We start from the raw sequence: 23,113 nt of genomic DNA on the forward strand, positions 1-23,113 counted from the left end.
ACATGATCAACAGATCGCCTTATGACATCACAAAGGGAGCCAAATCTAAACGGAGCATCTTTTATCACAGCTCGGCTGCCATTACAAATACATTTAGCATAATATGGGACCTTTAATTGAGCAGGATGAAACAACAGCTCAGTCTGACCATCAGGATTAAAACAAATTAGTGGGATATAAATATTTCATGTAGGAAACTGGGTTGAGATGAAGACACTGAGGTCTTGTTAGCACCTGTTAATTAAATCTAACCCCAGAGGCCGTAGAAGCCACTTTATCATTATTACTTTGTTGGAAATGTCAGATCAGTTTCTGTTGAGAGATTCAACGATGGAAACACTGTGCTGGAGTCAGTGGGGATCTATACCGCAGGTAATCAAACTAAGCCTTTGCTGCTACATCCTATTGATTTCAGATTCTCATCACTGCTGAGCTTTAAGCTGAGGAGCACACAAACGCTATCAGTCATCCGTCAATCGTCGCTCATTTGGTCCTCGTGACTCCTTTCCTGACCCTCCGTTGACCGACCGCCCCGAGACTCCGAGCGGCCTTCTGGCGTCCCTGCTCGGGTTGATGTGACAGGGCTGAGAGGTCAGACGACACCAGGAAATGAAATTTCATTTCCATCAAAGCCGCCAGTCTTCAAAGGTCTGTCATGGTGAGCGATGGCGGCTGGCAGCAAATAAATAATAAAAGAATTCCCTTTAATCTTTGGCCCGGCAGTTTCCCCACACAGGACTGTCACACCAACTTCTACCTCCATCTCTCTCATCTCGCAACGCTTCGCTCCAAACTGAAGAGGAGAAGAGTTTCTGACGTTAACAGATTACTAAAGATCTTTTAAGGTCTGGAGGATAAACTAAAAAAGTTAACTGATAATTTGGTTGCTCGGTTGTTTGTTTTGAGTTGTAGATTCTGGCGTGGAGGATTTAAACCGTGCACCAGAATATTTTCAGCACATTTCAATAAAATTAATTTCCTGAGCCTAGAAAATGAGGCGTTCAAATTACCTTCTCACCTGGCTGCAGTGATGTACAGGTGAACTCCAGGACTCTGTGACATCACAGCTGTGTGGGCGGGGCTACGCGTGCAGCAGAGCTCCTTCCCGACCACATCACATCTCTGGGATTATGTAGCTCACTGCATCATTTTTTGTATTCATCTGTTCCTGTATTAAACTTATTAGAGAGCCTCAATCAATCTTCAATATTCTGTTAATTTATCTACAATGTTTCTTGTGGCTTCACAGATATAACTTCAGTGACAGCCGTAAAGGTATGAACCACCACGTCACAGCGTACCGTCACCTCCTGGGGAAGCAGGTGTGAAGACGTCTTGAAAAATCTTCATCGCCTGATGAGACATCTTCACTAACATTAGCTGTCTGTTGCTAATGTTGGCTGCATTTGAAAAGCAAAGACACGATCTGACACGACCTGCGAAAACAAAACCCCTTTATTTCTAAAACTGGTCATTAATGACTGGTAGGTATAAAAAAAAAAAAGGTATCGGTGTCACAGGTAAAAGGCCACATCGTCAGCATATACAGACGCTCACATGGTCCATAAATAAAAGGTAGAAATAGATAAACAGCAGCACTGTATGTGCAGATTTTAGAGCCAAAAACATCCTTAATGATCTCAGTGTTAACCTCATGTGCTCAGTGCAACATGATGCCAGCGGTGCACAGCTGGTGCACCTTCATTAGGCTTTAAACTTCTGTGAGACAGCACCAGAATTTAATATCTTACTCACCTGCAGACTGTAGGCGAGTAATGATTCAGAGTTTAATAACTCCAAACCTTATTTAGAGATGCCGCACAGCTGCTGTTGGGACTGATAGAATTATACTGGTTAAAATGGGGCTGCAACACTGGACACTCACTTCCATCCTAATGAATTTACTCTAACCAGACCAGCTCACTGCTTCTCCTCTACCTGTGATTTTATGACAAAGCAGCGCTTTAACACAACAGCATTAAGCCGTAGACGGCGGATTCCCAGGTGTCACACCTTCCCACCTACAGGTGAAGACACAGCGACTCGTGTCTGCGATGGATGCAGGTATCGGCGCTCCAGCCCATCCTCCCGCTATCACATCTAATTACCCTCGTGTTCGTCTGCTCGGATCGGAGAGACGCGGCCGTGCACACACAGTGTAGCATGACAGAGGCTAATTAAACACGTGTACAAGGTAAACAGAAATCCAGCCCCCTGCCCTTCATGCATGAGCGGTGACGCTGACATTTACTGAGCACGATTACGACCCTACGCCGGCTTAATGTGGTGTAATAAAGTGTGTGTGTGGAGAGAAGGGTGGCTGTTACATAGCTGGTGGGTTCATTTAAACGGCCACAGCATGTAAAGAAAGAAGGTTTTAAGGACTTTGGACGGTAACCTCAGGTTTGACCCTCCTTGAGTTATCTGGAGTGCTTTGGAGGAATAATTTGGATTATTTGAAGAAGGGTCGTATGATGTATATCTCCAACACCCCCAGTTTGGAGCACGGACGCTGAGCGATGTGCTGCTGTGGACAGACGCAGCAGAAACATGTATTTCACCCTGCTATCTGTTAAAATGTCTGCTGAATTTAGAATATTTTCACCACTTTACCTTGCTGTCAGACGGGCCTTTGCTCACTTCAGAGCCACCAGGCTGTATTTACAAAAACAGTAATTTTCCCCCCACAGAGCACAGCAGTGTTCTGGTCTAAACCAGTTTGAGCCAAACTAACCATTTAAAACTCCAAAGCCACATATTAACACAAACAAACTAACCGATCCAGGCAGCAGTGCCTCCTGTATTCTGCAAGGTAAAATTACTGTTTTTGTCAGTGGAGTCTGGTGGCTTAGAACTGAGCGATAACATAACGTAGTAATAGGAATTTGACACGGCTGCTGTTGCCTCACTTTGTTAGTCTGCTTGTGTTTTACGGTGTGACTTTTGTGTTTTAGAGGATTTGAATCCAAAACAGTATTTATATGACAACCAATAACACAAAGAGACAAACTGACTGAGGCAGCAGCAGACCAGCAGCTCCTGTGTTCTGAGAGGTAAAATGACTGTTTTTGTCAATGGAGTCTGGTGTGTTTGGAGAGAGAGAGCATTCAGACTGCTGCCCTTCATCCACTGTGGTTAATACACTGATTATGGATAAAGACCTCATACAACCTCACTTTAAATACTCCAAAATATCCCTTTAATTGTCACCAGCTGACCCGCTCACCTCCGTTATCTCACATTCATCCTCTGTGTTGATCCGAATCAGCAGAGATACTCACTAAATAATATTCACTCATTAAAAGGCATTAACCAATAAGCTTTTATCAAGTCAGGTCATGCATAATGCAGACTGTAATGGCAAAGCTTGATGCATTAATACGTAGCAATCATTGATTAACATTATGTTAATGTGTTGGAGGGATTCACGTACAAATACCACACTGGAAATACTCTGCTACTACTACAAGCCCTGCAATGAAAATGTGATTTTAGTAAAAGAATGTGAGTATAATGAGGAAAATACAGTAAAAGTATTCAAAGTAAAAGTACTGGGAGCAGTGAAGTGTCTCCTGTGACTGTTGTACTATTAGATTTTCTATTATTAGATTATTTGTTCCTCATCTTTGATGGAAAAGCAGGATTTTACTGTTGGAGCTCATTTTGAACTATTTATTATCAGACTGCAGCTGATTATTTTGATTAGTTTCACTCTGGATTCATCTGCTGATTCAATCCACTGATTGTCTGGTTTGTTAAAAAGGGTGAAAATAGTGAGAAATGTCGTCACAATGAGCCCAAAGTGGCTCCTTCTCAATGTTTGCTGTGTCCAAACAGTCCAAAGTCCTTAAAAACACATTCAAATGAGTCAAATCATGCAGAGAACAAACAGCAGATCTTCACCTGCAACCAGGAAATGTTTTTACACAACAAAACAGTTTGTCGATTAATTTAAACTACATTTCACTTATATTTCCAAATGTTTTGTGTGCCCACATCTTAATGTTAGTGCTACATGTAAGGATTATTTTTATAAATCTGCCGATAATTTCCTTGATTACAGGATTTAACATCTCAGACCTCATCAGACGTCCAAACCCCCAAAAATATTCCATTTATTTTAACTCAAAACCAAGAAAAGCAGCAAATTTTCACAAATGCTTACGACATAAAGGGAGCCAAATCTACACGGAGCATTTCTACACATATTTACAGCAGAGAGGACGTATTTACTCAGAGTTTGGGCATCTATTAATGTTAAAAAGCCACTTCTCATAGTATGGGACCTTTGATATATATCAAAATAATTAAAACCACCACATTTGGCCTCAACTGTGAAAGTGTTACCCTGAGCTGTACCATCAGCCTGATGCTCTTACTGGACTGTATTGCTGTCCTTCTGTGCCTTCTGATTGGCTAAAGGAGCGGCTGACATGGTCACCTGGTTGGCCTCACCTGAGGAGGAGTTGGCTCCGCCTGCTTCACCTGATGAAGGTCTAAGGACAAAAAGTATCAAATCTCCAATAAAGTTTATTGTGAGTAAAAAGGGCAGCGTGCAGGATATTTGAAACTATGCAGCCGTGGAGAGGAAACTGAAGGTGTGCATTACACACACACACACACACACACACACACACACCTCTGTTTGTATCTGCTGTCCCTACATACTGAGCCGTGGTCGCCAACTGCTGAATATTTCACCTGAGGTTACTGTCAATCCACATATCCAACACAGCGGCCCAGACATCCAGTGTCACGTCCTCTCAGACTAGACCGGATATATGACCCCCCCACCCCCCCTGCAGTGTGCTCTGGGTCTGCCTCAGGGTCTCCTACCAGTAGGACCAGAATATCTCCACGGGGACGCATCACGCATCATTGAATGAGAACCTGCTGAACCACGGTTCTCTCTCTCGTTCCTCCATCTCACCAAAGTCTGTCGCTGAGCCGTCATTCACATTTACCTTCTCCGCCTTTCTAGTGCAGCTAGCTCGCTAGCTTTAGCTTTGTGGGAGACTCAGGTCGTCATTAGGTAGACAGGTACGAGTCGGTCTGAGTGCAACGACCTGATGGTTTATTACTTTTCTTTTTCAGTCCAACTAATCAATGTATTGATTACAGAATTTAAACAAAAAGTGCTTCTAATATAAGTTGCAGTCTTTAACATAATCTAACCAATTTATTTATCAGATTCTATTACGTATTAATTGTGTTTTATTGTGTTGTTGCCATAGAAATAAAGTTCATCATTATCATTGTTATTGTCACAGTATGAATTTACTTGACACATTTATCTCATTGCTTCACGTCCATTAGAATAAACGTATCTGTTGTTAGATTAAAATAAACTCATCTGTTAAACCTGCTGTTATAAACGGCTCATTTCAGCTGCTCATGTTCTCTTTCTTTCAGCCACTATCACTGTATGCTCAATTATAATAATAATACTAATAATAATAATGACTCTGCAGCCTGGAGTGGCTGCACACGGGGGGAGATTGGTCGAGGGTTTACTCTAAGAATGAGGCAAGACAAAGATCTCATGTCCTTCAAAGTCATTTCTCTGTCCAGCCTCCTTAAATGCTGGCGGACCTACAGAGTAGATCTCAGAGGGAGCCAGTTTTTGTGATGAATCATCTGGTGAAAAAGTGGAGAGATGCAGCAGTGAGTGAAGTGTGATACTGCTGGACTCCTGCTTTCAGTGCATGAAAATAAAAAGATGGTGTGAAAAGACAAAAAAAAAGCTTCACAGATAGGCTGTTAGGTGGGATTTTCCCCCTTCAACCACGGTGTTCTAACACGTCAGCATCTGAGAGAATGTGAAGTCAGACAGCCGGGGAAGACGGACGGTGACCCGTCAGAGAGGAGCTGCCATACGGACAGTGACTCAGGCCTCGCTGCGCTGAATAGCTTCGCTCAGAGTGACGCAGCCTCTAAACGCACTGGCTCATTCACTGAGGAGCAACAGGGCGACTCTACAACACCCAGTGTCCAGATATCACAGATCATCCTGAGTGTGGAATAAAACAACAAGCAGCATCCCGACAGCACGCTGCTGCACAGCTTCACATCTTGAGATGAGCAGAAGTCAGGACACACTGAACATAATTTCTAACTCAGGTCAGAGACCTGGTACCAGGTACTATTTTAGTACCTCCTCTGCCGGGGGTCCAAGCGAGCTGAGTCGAGCTGAAAAGGTGACGTCACCAGACTGCAGGCCACCGATTGGCCAATCAGGGAGTGACATCACTGGATGAGTCATGAGAGCGACTCGTTCACAAGAATCAAACCCTCTGTTTTTAAAACCTCGTTCACCTTCTGTGAACGAGGTGAACGGATCCACACAAACCAAACGCTCCAGGTCCTCAGGTGTGTTTGTGTGCTTGCTATGGCGACCCCCCCACTTTGAGGTGGAACGCTACTGTAATGGAAAACCAACCAAACCGAGTCGAGACGAGTAGAGTAGAGCTAAAACTGTGTGATGGAAAAGCGCCATTAGAAAGGTGGGAGAACCTGGAGGAGGAGGAGGAGGAGCTGATTATATCTGCTGTTCTGCGTCGGTCACACACCATCAACACTTACACTCACACTTTGATTTCGGAGTGGAGATGAAGATTTGGTAAAGTTTTTAGCCTTTTAGCCTCTTTGCTATATGTAGAAAAGACATGAGAGAAAATGTAATAAACACTTTCCTGCAGTGCTTCTTCCTGATTGGCCACAGGAAGTGAAGACATCATTTCCTGTGATGATATTTAGGTTGGTGTGGACCAGCTAAGATGAACCGTACGTCTCTGTGGTGAAGCCAAACACAGACTCAGCTTTAGGAAAAGAAAACGGGTGTGTGTTAAACCAAACCAGACAAGACACTGTGGCTGTGACTGCCACACTGTGAGGAGGCCTTATTGATCTTCCCACTGCAGCCTGAGGCGTACGGGCGTTTGGCCGCTGGTCGGCGGCGTTTCGTTCACACCCCGCTGACGCCACCTCCTCCTGCAGCCCTCCGCGGGGCTCCGAGCTCCTGACTCGTGCCAACAGCCTCCTCCAGTCAACGCCTCCACGTGTGACGGCTCCTCTTAATGAATTATGAGGATTGACTCGGGTCGCGCAGCGCTGCCTCCAAATCCCTATTTAATTGAAACACGATAGAGAGCTGAGGGGCACGAGGGGTGATAAATTGGAACATCCGCTCGCTAATCAAACCGCCATCTGTTGCTATGACATCTGGGCGATCCTGGAGGAGAGGAGGGGCGTCGAGCAGGAAAACCCAGCCGGCGTCCAATCACGGTCAGGCCGCGGCGACGCAATCAGGCGGCCGGCGTCGACCACTTCAGGTGATTTTGCAGACGAGACGAAACATCCAGGCAGTTTATGAAGCCGGAGGAGGAGAGAGTAAAGGACTAAAGAAAGGAAAGAAGATGGATCAAAAGGAAAAGAGAGGAGAGAAGAGGAGGCGGGAGGAGAGGATAAAGGAAAGAAGAAAAAGGGGAAAGAGGAGCAGGAGAGGAGAGGAAAGAAAGGACGTAAAGAGAGGAAATGAAAGGGGAGGAAAGGAGAAAGGACAGAGGAGGAGAGGATGGGAGGAGAAGAAAGAAACCAAGTGGACAGGGAGGAAAGGAAAGGAGAGAAGGAAAAAGAGGAGAGGAGGACAAGACAGGAGAGTTGGAGAAAAGAGAAAGGAGAGAAAAAGAAAAAGGGAGTGAGAAGGATGGAGAGAAGCGTCTCCTCGGTCCGTCCTGCTGCCGCCGGGGCTGCTGGGTAACTATAGGGCGGCGTGCCCGTTTTTTTTCCCCCTCAGACGTCGGGCGGCGAGCGAGACGACAGAATACATTAACAATCACACGGAGCAGAGGGATGGCTGACGTGGCGTCGGGCAGATTAAGGCCGTGGTGAATCATGGGAAAAAGGGCGGGCGCTCCGTCCTGCGGTCGAGCTGCAATCAGCGTCCTTTCACTCACCTGTCGGCCGCTCGCAGGTGAAGACGTCCGGAGTGACGGGAGGGAGGCTGGAGCCAGCTCACCGTTAGTGACAGCAGCCAGAGGTTAACCACCTGAAGCTGGGAGGGACCAGAGAGCCTCTTCCTCTTCTTCTTCTGCTTCCTCCTCCTGTTTCCTCCTGTTTCCTCTTCTTCTTCTTCTGCTTCCTCCTCCTGTTTCCTCCTCCTCCTCCTCTTCCTCTTCTTCTGCTTCCTCCTCCTGTTTCCTTCTCCTCCTCTTCTTCTTCTGCTTCCTCCTCCTCCTCCTCCTCTTCCTCTTCTGCTGCTTCCTCCTCCTGTTTCCTTCTCCTCCTCCTCCTGTTTCCTCTTCCTCTTCTTCTGCTTCCTCCTCCTGTTTCCTCCTCCTCCTCCTCCTGTTTCCTTCTCCTCCTCCTCCTGTTTCCTCTTCTTCTTCTGCTTCCTCCTCCTGTTTCCTCCTCCTCCTCCTCTTCCTCTTCTTCTGCTTCCTCCTGCTGCTTCCTCCTCCTCTTCTTCTTCTTCCCGTTTCCTCCTCTTCTTCTTTATCTTCTTCTCTCCTCCTCTTCCTCTTCTGCCCATTTTTCCTCTTCCTCCTCCTCATCCTGCTCCTCTTCTTTTCCCTCTTCTTCTTCCTCCTCATCCTCTCCCTCTCCCTCTTCTGCTTTCTCCTGCTTCCTCCTCCTCATACTCTTCCTCCTCCTCCTGCTCTTCTTCTTTAGTTGTTATTATCCACCCACCTAACGAGCACCACTTTACTTCCTGTATTCCTGATTTAAATGTAAACTGCAGATGTTAACCGATCTGACAGAATAACACATTATTATTATTGGGGATCGTTCCAACAGCCTTTTATTCATTAACGTCTCTCTGGACATCAGACACCAATTTATCAGACATTTATTTGACTGTCGGGGCAGAATAGAATAATATTAGCAGAAATATGGACTCCATCCTGGTTCAAACAGAATGGATTGACACAGCAGACAGCATTTGAATATTGATTTAAAATTTGAATATTGATTTAAAATTTGAATATTTTAGGATTTTATTTGATAAAACTCCAACATAAAACTGTATTTTAAACATTTTCATCTACAGGTGACGGAGGACAGCTGCTCTCCACGTTTTCTATCATCAAGTCTCTGCTGTTATCATAGGCGCTAATCAACACACACACACACACACACACACACACACACACACACACACACACACACACACACACACTCTGGGTGCAGTAGAAGCACAGTTAAGTCAGTATTGACACCATTAACACGAGCAGCCAGTCGTTGAGGAGATGAAATGAGTCCGGTCAGGCATGAGAGGGCCGGGTCCGACCTCTGAAGAGCTCAGACACACAATCTACAACACTTCAGCCGGAAAACCAGATTTAATCGCACACACACACACACGAACACACACACACACACACACACACACACACACACACACACTGCTCCTTCCCCCCTTGGGACCAGACTCTTGTGTACATCTCTTAATCTTACACCGTCACTGTTTGACACCCAAGACTGGCTGTTTAAACAGCTTCACTGCTGATTAATTGGAACGTGTGTGTTTTTTTGCTTTGAGCTGTTCTGTAGAAATCAGTGATCATTGTTTGTTTTTTTTTGGCGTCACCAACCTTTAAATTAGTGCTGATTCAGATCTGTGTGGGTGAAGCAGTTTTTTGGTTTTCCTTTGATTCCTAAAGTTTCTGTTATGAAGATACGTTATGTAGTAACAGCTGAGACTTCACGGGGGAGAAGACTGGTCTTCCTCTAGTGGTTTTTCACAGTAAAAGCACTGAAGCACAGCTGCTCTTACTGTGAGAAAAGACCTATAACAGTCGCTTACAGTTAGTTAGTCAGGCGTTAAACAAGGTTTAACCACTGTGATTAATAATAGATCTGTTTCACAGAGGAAACTGGATACTTTAAACTTTTTACTCTTGTTTTAAAGTTTATTATTTTCATTTCAAAGATTTTCTTATTTTGCTTATTAAATTCCTTTTCATTAATCCTGTTTGTCACCTTTCACTGCAGTAACATGTTTTCAGTCTCTGCTTTCTTTCTCTGAATCTGAATTTTATATAAGAATCAGGGTTTTTTTTTTAAATCTCTTGTTTTTGGAAACATTGGAGCAAATATCAGTTTGTGTTTTAACCACTGCAGTGATTGTAATTCTGTGCTGTTGTCTTCTTATTGCATTTTATGACCGTTTTATCCTGATACGGGCCTGTGTGTGTGAAAATAAGTCGGCCTGCATGCTTTCAAAGTCAGATTCTACGTTACAGATGATAAACCTTCTGTATATCAACTCCTTCGTCTGTGCTTTAGCTCTGCTCCGCCTGTTAGCCGCTAACGCTAGCAGCTCAGGACCCTCCACCCGTGCTTCCTCCGCTGAGACTCCCCATTAGCACCTGGTGTAAATGCCAGGTTCGGCCTGTGTAAGGTGCTGATCTGTGAAGTAGCGCTGCAAATGTCAGGCTGCTCATCTCACCGGGAATCTCTCACACACACACACACACACACGGTAGATACAGGAAGCTGGTACATCTGCATGTTCACATAATAATGTGCACATTAGCACATGACAAAGGCAGGAAGGGAGGACACGTGCTCTGCAGACAGGAGGAAGTTAATGATATTAACCAGGTGAGAGTCGAGCTTCTGACATTTTAAATCAATTTTTGCTTCAGCTCCGTATTGTCAATCAAACAAAGTGCGCCGCAGTGACGTCTTCCTCCTCTGGATTTTTTTTGTTGACGAGGCGGCTTTTAATGGAGGCAAATTGTGTAGCGCTTTTATCCAGAGCGCTTTACAATTTGCTTCTATTCAACCGCCTCCCCTCACCCCGTCTCAAATGCATATTAATCTCACCAAAATGTTTTATATAATGATGTTTTGGGATGTGTTGATACGGTGTTTGTATGGTTTAGGCACAAAAACTAAAAAAAAATCCACTCCAGGTGTGTTTGGAGACACATAAAATTGCTTTGCCTGGATAATAATTTGTCCCATATGGATTCACCACAAAGACAGTTCAACCATCTTGTTGATGAAAATGACATCTGCTCTCTGAAATGAATATGCAAATACTGCTCATTTAACAACTTTAACTACAGTACTCGGCCACAGATGTGATGCGTCTGTTCTCGGTCTGTGTGCACTGTAGGCGTCAAGCCTCCAAATTAAGTGATAAATAGTCTGTTCAGCACCTTTCCAGTGAATCTATTCGAGGAGGTGGGGATCAAACTGCCGATCTTTAAACAGATGGACGACTCGCTCTTCCTCTGAGCCACATCACTCTTGTTTAAGTTTCATACTGGACCACGATTGGCTTCCAAAGTAACTGAAAGTTGAAAGTTGTAAGTCCAGCTGTCCGCAGCTAATCTCGCACACTACTGGTCACTTTTTGGAGCACAAAGCCTGTCGTCATTTGAGTGATTATTGACAGCTGACTGATCGCTCCTCTTAACCAGCCGATCGAGGCTGCGAGTCCTCAACAAGTGCTTCAGTCTGACATCACAAAGCAAAAAAAAAAAACACTTGACTAGGATAAAAACTAAACTGACCTTGCCGGCTGACCCGGTTCAGGACACTTTTCGGCCTCTGGGTCAGGGTTCTGGTTTTGAACAGGAGCCTCTGCAGATCAATACCTCATATGTTCTATACCACACCATATGATAGGACATAAATAAATCCCTGTTGCTGTTATCTTTGCCGCCATCTTGGCTGTAAGTGAGCCAGAGTTAACAGGGGTTGGGGTTAGCTTTAGGTTAAGCTGCACTGGGTGCACTTTTCTAGCTGGTCATTGTTATTGATCCCCCATTTCATACCGGCCATGAAGAGATCCATAGTCCTTATCCTATGAGGCACACATAGACCGATGACACTATTGATTGAACGACATCATTTGTCCGTGCCTTCCAAACCCGACCATACCGGTCACTGATGGAAAAATAAATCAGTTTTATAATGTGAGAACGGCTTCGGATTCTGTGACTTAGCGATCTGATAACAACCTCACGCTGCCTCCTCCTTTGTCTCTGGCCGACAGAAGTTATAGTTCCTATCATTTGCAGGTGAGCGGGCTCCATAGCTACCACACACAAGTATTATCCAGAAAGGAAAACATGTTAGCGTTGGCTGTAAAAGATGTTTCACAGAAGTGTCCAACCCTGCCATTCTTGTCGAATGATAAAGTTGCTACTTTCACCTCTAAGGCATGTGAACAAAAAAGAAATGCTGTCATTACTCCAGCGAGGACGTCCTCCTTTCCCTTCAAAGGAAACCAGAAACATGAAACACTTCACTTGTAGTGCCACTAAACAATCAGAGTTTAGTGCAGTCAGTGGAAAAGCCTCTAGATTTGTACATAAACTGTATCAGTCTGGGATGGAGAGATGTATTTATATGGAAATGATTCGGGTTATTCCTTTAAAAGGTTCCATGTGTAACAATGAACAAGGGAAATGTAAATGTGCCTTGTATTGGGGAAAAGAGGATACATTCATATGCAAAAACCTCAAAAGAATAGATCCAACGCTGCACAAAGTTCAGGATAAAAGCAACAAAAAAAAGAAAAGAAACAGAAAAAAGTAAAAACCTGCAGCTCTGAAAATGTCAAACAAAATGGGACAAAATGGGTTTTTTCTTTTTTTTCAAAATGCCAACTGAAGCAGGGGGAGCAGATCAGGAGTGAACGTCATGTTTTAAACATGCAACTCCGCCGATCCCCTCTGTTTTTGGGCGGTTTATTTATTTATATATATATGTATATATATTTTTTTAGACTTCATTGTGTGAGAAGGACGCGGCCACAACTCAAGCCAATCCCTGCCTGTTGCCATGACAACAAGGGGCCTCGGCATCGTCTAAAATAAGACCGAGGCGGGAAAGATTAGAGGAAGCTGCTGGGGTAACCCCCCCCACACACCCCCAACCCACCCTGAACCCCCTCCGCCCCCCCAGACGGGCAGAGGAGGAGGGAACGGCTGGCATCGAACGCGGCGACGTCAGCAGACGGTGGGAAAACGGAGCTCCGACAACGAGAGAGCGGAGCGGGGAAAAATAAAAAAAAACAATCATTTCAGCTGGGAGGCAAACAAAAGCATCTGCTACCTTCATCTCCTCCGTTCAGATCCAATTAGAGACACAACAGGCTGATGGGTGATTATCTGATGGGAATGAAAGTGGGAGAATAACGACACACCGGTGTGCTGCGTTGTTGTGACACTAGAAAGGTTGACACCACTGTAGAGACTTTCCTCAGCAGAACTGTGACACTGTTGGTCTTCAGACCCCGAGGATCACATCTGATGGACGCAGTGCACCGTTACTGTAACACACTGAAACTCCTCAGTGGTTCTTTGGTGTTAAACAGCAGCTGTTGAGCTCCTATATGGTTCTTTAGAGGAGCTCGACTGGTTCCTGGTTTATTAGGGTCGAGGTTTTTGTTTGATAAAGGAGCTACGTAGCACCAGAAGTGTTTCCCCCAATAATTATGAGCCAAAAAGCCACTTTTAGTGCCATTTATCATCATTTTTGTTTAGTGGGTACCAAAGCAAAAAGAGGTCAGAGTGGAAAAGCAGTTATGGTCTTGCTGTTTATTCTCAGCTATGAAAATAGTCTGGATGTATTTTCATAACTAGTCTTCTTCTTTCGTGTATCGTCATCATACGTCCGGCTCTGTGTCAGGCAGCCACGCCCTCGTCTCAGGTCCCACTTGGAGGAGGCCCTCCTCCGATGGTGGTGATGATGTGCTCAGCAGTCTGCTCAGGCTCCCCTACCCCGGTGCGTAGGCGGTTCAGCTGTGTCCACTGCCGGCGAGGTAGATCTTCTCCTTTCTCCTGAATGTAACGGTGTACCCACGTGTGTCCCGCTGACTCCCACTCCTCACCAGCCATGCTTTTGTAGATAGGTCCTCCGGTGTAGAAGAAAGCAGCTCTGGTGCTGCCCTGTTGTGAGGGTGGGGGGACTTGAGTCTGCCTGGGGGTGTTGCCTTAGTTGTAGCGTCATGCAGGATGTGCCAGTCTGGTTTCTGGGCTCTCCCTGCCAGGGCGAGGGGGGCGGCCTCACCTGCTAGGACTGGTAGGAGGAAAACGGAGGTGGGCTTCAGGCAGCCAGTTATGATCGACGGGGCCTCGTTAATGACTCGTCTAGTTTGGAGATAACACAGACGGCACACCAAGATGTCGGCGCAGTAATAAAATGCCTTTGTGCAGGTTTGACAGTTTGTTATTATTTCAGTGTTGCTGAGCACAAAGCTTGTTGTCACCGATGAGAAGTGGCAGAAAGAAGGAAAACTACTCCAGTACGACCGAAGCTGCAGCTGTCTGTACTCCTGCGGTGGTGACAAGGCAGCGAAGGGTTGTTTTATCCAATCAGATTGATCCTGCTGGTCCGGGGGGGGCGTGAAGCCAGCAACCAATCGGCAACAAGCTCGCCTCTCTGACCTTTAGATGCCACCGATATCTTTTAAACTGACTTTTTTGAGAAAAACCTGACAGCACTCGAGCATCGAAGACCCTTCCACACTAACACACACCCACAGCAACATCAGCGCTAATAACCAATTAGCTGCCGGCGTTAACTGAGGGGAGAGGTGATCCTCCCTCACTCTGCTCATTACCACCAAAGGACAGTTATCAGCAGAAAACAAAGACTGCAGCAGCAAATGGCCTGGTCACATGACCCCGCCAGCACACACACACACACACACACACACACACACACACACGAGTAATTGCAAAGTACTTAAGATGTGAGCAATGAACCAAAAGGGTGTGACGCACAGACTTTCTCATTGGAAATTTAGCTGCTGCTGATCATTACAGCAGGTCCAATCTATGTGTAACCCTTACACACACACACACTCAAATTGAGTGTGTGCGTGTGTGTGTGTCTGTGTCCTTTGCTGTTCAATAAACCAACTGTAATGAGTCTGTCTTGTCAAAAATATCTTTACACAACAGTAATCAGTCAAAAATACTGCTAATTATACACACACTGGAAAGTGTGTGTGTGTGTGTGTGTGACACAGAGAGAGTATAATAAAACAGAAAATTGTAAATTGTAATGTTGGCTGTCAAATCAGCACTTTTTTTTTGTTTTTACATGTTGTGAAAGAGCAAAACTCAATCTGGAAGATGAGGTTTGTTTCGTCCTAGACTGGAAAACGCTGCCTTACATAACGATGTATTTTCCAGAAAATGAGGATTAACAGTCGTAAACTATGAGAAAAGTGTTAACTGTCCTCTCTCTGGAAGCACTTGTGCCTTTTTTCTGTGCATGTTTGAAGCTGCACAAATCTAGATTTTTATATTAACAAAGCGTCAAACGGCCGACAGAGAATCATCACCGATCCTCTCTGCTCTGAAGACAGTTCTACCACCTCTCTCTTTTCTAACAGACGCAGATCTACAGTCTCACTGCTCTCATCGACCTCGTTTCCAGCAGCAGCTGTTTCCAGCAAACAAGCTCTGATGAACCCCTGCACCACACACACACACACACACACACACACACACAGTTAGCAGTTAGCAGTTAGCTGGTGAACACAGTGGAGCATTTAGCAGCTGAGGAGCCACATATGTCCCTCGGAGGTTGGTGGAGAGCAAACCAGAGCTCAAAGAACAGAGCAAATATTGGAAAAAACAGCCATAAACACAACTGTTTGCTATTGCGTGTTTACAGGTCGTTAAAAGTCAGCTCATGCCTCGAACCTGTTAGAAACCCTCCTGCCACCATCGATCACCGTCAGCGTCACCTCAGGTTTGAGCTGGTTTAGTTCAGGCTGTGTTTTAGCCACATGCTAAAAGAAGGTGGATGTCAGGAGGAACACTTAAAGGTTAACTGAAGCCCTTAAAGATATTGAAGACCTAACGGAGGAACAACGAGCCCTCGCTCCTCTCAGCAGCACGACACACACTGACTGCTGATCATGAGTCACCGTCACGGGCAGCTGACATACTGTACGAGTGACTCATCCTGCCTGGTTCAGCTGCTGCGGCCAGCTGTTTGCTGAAGGTGGAGGTGGACGGAGGAGCGGTGACAGTAATCAGAAAGAGGGAACAAACAGTGACACTGAGCCTCAGAACTGGAACGTAAACATAGGTACAAATAACCTGGAAGAGATGCTGTACCTAATATTTATTATAATAACAGTGTTAAATCGACCAACTACGAGGAGCCAGAGGTGAAAAATATATACACATCTATATATTATTGTTTAGCTTTTGTAGATTTGAGCTTGATACACCGACTTAAGAACTTTAAATCCCATTAAAAAGCCAAAACCAACAACAAAATGTGTCCATCAAGAGTCCGACACTTTAAGGGAGGATCTTTAACTTTAGTGAAAACAGAAATACAATTTATGTCATCTTTATATTTTGGAAAGAAAATAAAAACTAAAATGTGTCGAGGAGCAGAGCCTCCAGTCAGCGACAAGCCCCGGAGCTTTCAGACGCCTGAATCATCTCCAGAGCATCCGTTTACAGGTTTAAAAGGCTTTTATGTGCATGGAAACACACACACACACACACACACACACACACACACACACACACACACAGTCTTACCTTCATGAGAACAGACTCGCTGAGCTTTTCTCTGTTGACGATCTTTATGGCAACTTTCTGACACGTGACACAGTGGATGCCCAGCTTCACAAGCCCTGAAACACAAATATGAAATGAAGTTCACATCAAGTCGCTTCCTCAAAGTCTCTGTGATTCACGCGGAGGGAAGGAGGGACGTTCAAAGTGCTCTGGTGTGCACAAAGTCTGTCGGTTTGACAGAGTTATCACGGCGTGAGGGACACTCAAGGTTTTTCTGCCTTCTTCTTTGACACCAGTCGCTGTCGGAAAACCAGAAATGACTCGGCTACCTCACACACACACACACACACACACACACACACTGTGGATAAAACAAATCTGCACTTTCCAATGTGAAACAGCCAACATGAATGAAGCTGGAGGCCCCTCTCGGCCTTTCAGCAACAAGAAGTACAGTGTTATTGGAGTGTGAAGGTTCGTTCTCGACCTTGGAAATGAAATAAATACTGGATTTTTCTGAGCTTTCAACCGTGAAGAGAGTTGGCTGAGGTGTTGCTACGTATCGAGAAGTATAAGCATAGATCTGCTATTTTATACATTTTTGGGTTTGAAGTGTCTCGAGGGTACAAAAAGGATTATGGTGTTTTAAAGGGTTATAACACAAACAGCAACTCTTGTGTTTTGCAATATAAAATAACTGGTTTTGCCAATGGAGTCTTGTAGCTTTAATCTACTTTTTGTTGAACCAGAGAAAACCATTATGTTGCTCTCTTCAAAGCCACCAGACTCCATTGACAAAAACACAAATTTTACATGGCAGTTGCTGGTCTACTGCTGCATTGATTTGTTAGTTTGTTTGTATTGTTGTGTGACTTTGGTGTCTTAAAAGGTTAGTTTGGATCCAAAACAATATTTCTGTAACACACAGTAACACAAACAAACTAAGTGATGGTGCCATGACTCTCATGCTCTGTTCTCTAAAATCCCTGTTTTAGTGAATGTAGTCTGGTGTGTGTGCTGTTTGTGGTTAAACCAAAAGGATCTTCCAGGTCTCTCTCTGTAGGGATCCTTTCCATGATGCTGTCACACACTTAGAATAACACTCTGAGCCTGTCAGTGGATCAAACAAGCTCTTTTAGTGGACCTACTGTGATCAGGTGCAGTTGTCCCAAAGGATCACGCTGCAGCCATTGCAGCCCGTTTGCTGCTTCCTGAAGTGATTTACTGCACCACTTCCAAACAGTTTTGTACCTTCCAGTCATTTTGAACCCAGAATATGTAAAAATAGAGCCCAGGCTTGAAAATACAGCAGTTATCCTTTAGGGTACCAGTAAGAATAATAATGTGTCACACTATATACAGAGGAAAGTGCACCAATCGTAAATGAAAACACTGTAAACTATGAAGATAAAAGATCTTCCTCATGTTAAATAAAGATGAATGACACTGTGATTAGTGATGTTTGCACACAAGCAGCTGGGTTCACTACCTGTACCTGTCCCAGCTGTATGCAGTTAGTCACTTTACAGAGCATAAAGCAGGAAGATTAAAAAATGGATGCTGCTCCTCCTGAGCTTCTTTTTCATTGTGCACTTCTGAGAACTCACCTGACGTGACTCCTGCGTCCTAACAGAAATGTCACCATGCAATTCCTTTATTTCTCTGAAGCCACGACAGCTCCATCCATCTTTATCAAAGCTCTGACACCGGGGAGAATATTCTACTTTGTACTGAAGGTCTGCAGACGGCAGTGGAAATGCCACTGCGCATATGCACCTCTTCATTACCTCGCTGCATATACATTTCACCAGAGATGAGTGTGTCAGTATTTGAAAGGTGATTTCCCTGCGGGGTCTCGCAAGGAAACAAGCAGAGCCGTGAGCCGTGGGGGTGTTTGGGCCAATAATAAAGCAGCCTGGGGGCTCTTTCATGTCTCCAGTTAGAACCAAAATGGCATCCTGGGCGACATTCATTGGGGCTCATTGATCTTCTTGTCAGAGCAACTCGAGGATGACTTCAACTGCTTAGCACAACACAGGGCGAAGAAAGCCCTGTAAGGACCGTATGGAGGTATACACACACACACACACACACACACACACACACACACACACACACACACACACACACACACACACACACACACACACACACGGTACTGAGGTGCTGCAGGAAAAGGAGGGCAGGATGGATTGAGTGAAGCAGGATCAGAGAAAGAGCAGAAACAGAGGGAGAAAGTTCAGAGCAGGAAACAAAAGAAAAGAGAAACAAAGGTGCCTAAAGCTTAAATAAATAAATAAATTACTGTTTTAGCCGCTGACAGGCTCTGACTGTTGTTCTCAGTGTCTGACAGCATCATGGAAAGGATCCCTATATATATATATATATATATATATATATATATATATATATATCTGCACACACACCAGACTCCATTCACAAAAACACTGATTTTACTTCATAGATCATGGGGGCTGCTACGTTGATTGGCTAGTTTGCTTATGTTATATACATGTTGTATGTTATAATATGTAAAAATTAGGGCCCAGGTTAAAGGTTCTAGGTTACTCTTTAAGTTATAAAGTCTCCTAAACTCCGTCCGTCTAAATATCCACTCAGACACAAGCGGCTGCTGATATTTTGTGCTGCAGGTGAAGTGGGTCACTTTCAGCTGTGAACCCTCAGAGAGTTAAAAACATGGTGAAAATTGATTTTTCTTTAAGGCTGTCGACAGAATCTTCTGATTTATGGAGTGATAAAAAAACAAACAACAACATTTGCCTCTAATATGTGAAAACTGAGTTTTGAAGCTGCTTCATCCAAATAAATTAACACATATTTAACTAGACGATAACTTATTTGCACATTTAAACATCTAATTTTAGAAAACTTGTAATACAAAAAAGTTATTATCTTAATGTAAATAATCATCTGGAGAAGTTTCATGGTGAAATCCATCATTTAAAGTTTTTACCCTGCTCACCTGCTGTGTCTGTGATCGTTTTCTCGGGGAAACTTCAGGCCTTATAATAATAATAATAATAATCATAAAGCATTTCTAAAATCCCGGCTGTGACTGAAGAGGACTGAAGCCTTTTGTTCCCACAGATGATGATGATTAGGAAAAGATTTGGGCAAAATAAGTTTTACCTTTTTTACCAGAATCAGCTCCTGAATGAGCGCGTGGACGAGAACAAAACCTGCTGGATTCAGCAAACAAAGAAACAAAGAGCGCGGCTGCCATATGAGTCATGTTATGTTACGTTCATGTTTCCTACACGGCTCCTCTGAGGCAGAAAAGCTATTTAAAGTGCATGTTACAGCCACACGGGCCCGGCGAGGGCAATAACAATGACTTATCTCCACTAAAAACACATTTGCGCTCCCATAATCTTCCGTGTAGTTTGTCTTTACTCATAATTATACCTCCGACACATAAATGTGAGAGCATGTTTTTGATTTAACCCAGTTTAAAAATGATAAAAGCACTTTGTTTGACATTTTTCTTTGTGCTTCTCAGTTATTACAATCATTATGTAGCTGGAAACTAGGCCCCAAAGTAATAATCTCTGACATTTCCACATCAAGAAACACCCACTTTGCACCTTCCTCGTCTGCTCTTGGTTGTTTTATACATGTGACAGGAAGAAAAGAATAAAATACATACATAGAATAAAAGAAGAATATGGACACAGATCCTGGAAATTCACCTGAAGGGATGACGGTTACATGTTGATATCATAACGGTGGTTTTCTTTTCAAGGGGGCGTAAAATGACCAATGTTCACTTGGTCGAACTCTAGTGGACGTAGTGAACACGAGAGGAAGTAAGATGAAGTGTAAGAGCGACAAAGTCTGCACAGGCAGGACGGAGGGGTGTTTGTGAGCGCCGTTTGTGTCCCGTGTGAAACCAAAACCATCCCATATTATGCAAAATGCACTTTTTAATGTCTTTTCAACATAAATTCTTCGTCCCCAGTGTGTTCGGAGACGACCAAATGAGGATTATTATCTCAGCCTCTCCTGCTCCATCTCATCTACTACGTGTCATAAGGGGGCCTGCTGGTCACGTGACCTCCCTCCAGTCCTCCAGAAGCCGACTGAACACCTGAATCCACCTCAAGTCCTCCGTCGGTTTGTCCTCACTGACTAACAGCAGCTCACGGTAGCGTGAAGCTGTCACAGGCGAGAGCGAAGCAGCAGATTGTTTCTGTTCAGGCAGAAGCTGAAACAGCTAAAATAATGTGTTTTTGGAACATTAAAGTATAAAAGTATAAACCTTAACCCTTTCATGTATGAATTATGATCCTTACCTCAGTCAGGATTTATTTACTAAGTGTTTTTATTCATCTTTAGGCTGAAAAACACTTTTTTTCAACCCAAATTTTCTAAAGATATATTTACATGTCCAGTAGCTGAAATCTAGCTCCTGATGCATGATGACACTTCAGTGGACATGTGATTAATCATAATTTCCTCCCAATATAAAGTCAATACTTGGAAAATTTAGCAATTGCATGACTCCTTAGATGTTACTTGATGTCTCCATATGTTTCTTATCTGCAAGGGTTTCTTTTTCTAGAAGGTTTGAACAGAAAGAAATGAGCAGCTTGGTGTTTCTGGCTGTCTGTCGGCCATCTTGGCTTCACTCTGAGTGGATGAGATGATGCAGGAGCTTCACTGTAGCGGCTGATGTGCAGCTACGCCATCAAAACTCATGCATATACAAGACGAACAGCTTCTGAAGAGCTGCACACTGTAGTGACCTCTATGCACAAAAGGTTTAAGATGATCACAATATGGGACCTTTACCTGACATAACTTACGTCATGTACAGAGTCCAAATGTCTAACAAATGTCTTAAACAAACCTCATTTCCTCCATAAAATGTCACCACACCAAATATATTCAGTTTAAAAGAAGAATATTAAAAGAAAAAAGCTGCCAACTCCTTGTTTGATCGAGGGTTTAAGGGTATTTTCAGACCTGGACTTTATTTCCACATGTTCTGGGTTTTAAATGATTAGTAGGTACAGAACAAAACTTGGAATTGGTCCAGGAGGCTGCTGCCAAAATGGGCTGCTATGTTGTTGTGTGACTTTAGTGTTTTAAAGGGTTAGTTCGGACTCAACAAGTTATTTGTGTGACACACAATAACACAAACACACTAACTGATGGAGGCAGCAGCAGACCAGCAGCTTCTGTGTCCTGTTCTCTAAAATCCCTGTTTTAGTGAATGTAGTCTGGTGTGTGTGCTGTTTGTGGTTAAACCAAAAGGATCTTCCAGGTCTCTCTCTGTAGGGATCCTTTCCATGATGCTGTCACACACTTAGAATAACACTCTGAGCCTGAGTCTGAGGTAATCTACTTTTTGTTTAACCAGAGAAAACCATTACGTTGCTCTCTTCAAAGCCACCAGACTCCATTGACAAAAACACAAATTTTACATGGCAGTTGCTGGTCTACTGCTGCATTGATTTGTTAGTTTATTTGTGTTATTGTGTGACTTTGGTGTCTTAAAAGGTTAGTTTGGATCCAAAACAATACTTCTGTAACACACAGTAACACAAACAAACTAAGTGATGCTGTCATGACTCTCATGCTCTGTGAGGTAAAATCCCTGTTTTAGTGAATGTAGTCTGGTGTGTGTGCTGTTTGTGGTTAAACCAAAAGGATCTTCCAGGTCTCTCTCTGTAGGGATCCTTTCCATGATGCTGTCACACACTTAGAATAACACTCTGAGCCTGCCAGTGGATCAAACAAGCTCTTTTAGTGGACCTACTGTGATCAGGTGGACCAATTCTAAAACTTTTTGTACCTCTCAGTCATTTCGACATCAAAATAAGCACAAATGGGGTCCAGGTTTAAAAACACCAGTGTTGTCCTTTAAAGTGCAGCCTTATGAAGGAGTGCTGGGGTTTAAAACAGAGGCAGCACTGTTCTCTCTGTCAGACTGATGTGCAGCAGTCCGGGGAGCGGTGTGGTTAGCATGGGCAGTGAACTAAGAAATAAATGACACCCGCAAAACAACATCAGCAGCAAAAACAGCCGCCCCGTTTGAGTGACAGGTGAAGCGAGGCTCCGCAGACGGGAGATAAATTTAAAGCGAGTCTTTCAAAAGGCAAATGTGTGCAAGCGTGCGACCACTCGAATCACAAACTGACTCAACAGCTCCGTTTCATTGATTCCTCTCCCCTCAATCAGTTCGCTCCTCTCTGCTGAATCGGATCAATGGACCTCCAGGACTTCTGAACTCCGGTCCTCCTCAGACCTCCCATGATGCCCCTCTCTGTGGCTTTGGGCCGAAAGCAAGAATTACTTTCAAGAGTCCCGATTAAGCTTCTTGCGTGAATAAACTCCACATTTGCCACCTACCAAGAACACAGAAACTCTGAAAGACTGAACATCACAGCTTTACAAGTCAACTGCAAATCCCAGAGAGCACTGCTGGAAGAAACATCCAATCAGAGAGCAGCAAATTCCTTTGCTTTGTTTCAACCCAGGGGACGAATCTAAACCACTGGATTCTGGATAAATCAAGCAGCTCTGATGCACGTTATCTCTGACTGAGATGTTCTAAATATTGAAGAAGCCAACTG

At 44.1% G+C, this 23,113-nt stretch overlaps 1 protein-coding gene across 1 annotated transcript in view; it reads right to left on the bottom strand.

The window, feature by feature from the left end:
* The window catches only part of LOC139221909 (serine/threonine-protein kinase BRSK2-like), a 137,233-nt gene that overhangs the window by 53,569 nt on the left and 60,551 nt on the right, over nucleotides 1-23,113 (bottom strand). The window contains exon 2 of the mRNA XM_070854210.1: nucleotides 16,536-16,630. Coding sequence (XP_070710311.1) covers nucleotides 16,536-16,630 — 95 coding nt within the window. The remainder of the gene's footprint in view (nucleotides 1-16,535; nucleotides 16,631-23,113) is intronic.

This window comes from Pempheris klunzingeri, chromosome 1, assembly GCF_042242105.1.
Source record: "Pempheris klunzingeri isolate RE-2024b chromosome 1, fPemKlu1.hap1, whole genome shotgun sequence".
Classification (NCBI taxonomy): domain Eukaryota; kingdom Metazoa; phylum Chordata; class Actinopteri; order Acropomatiformes; family Pempheridae; genus Pempheris; species Pempheris klunzingeri.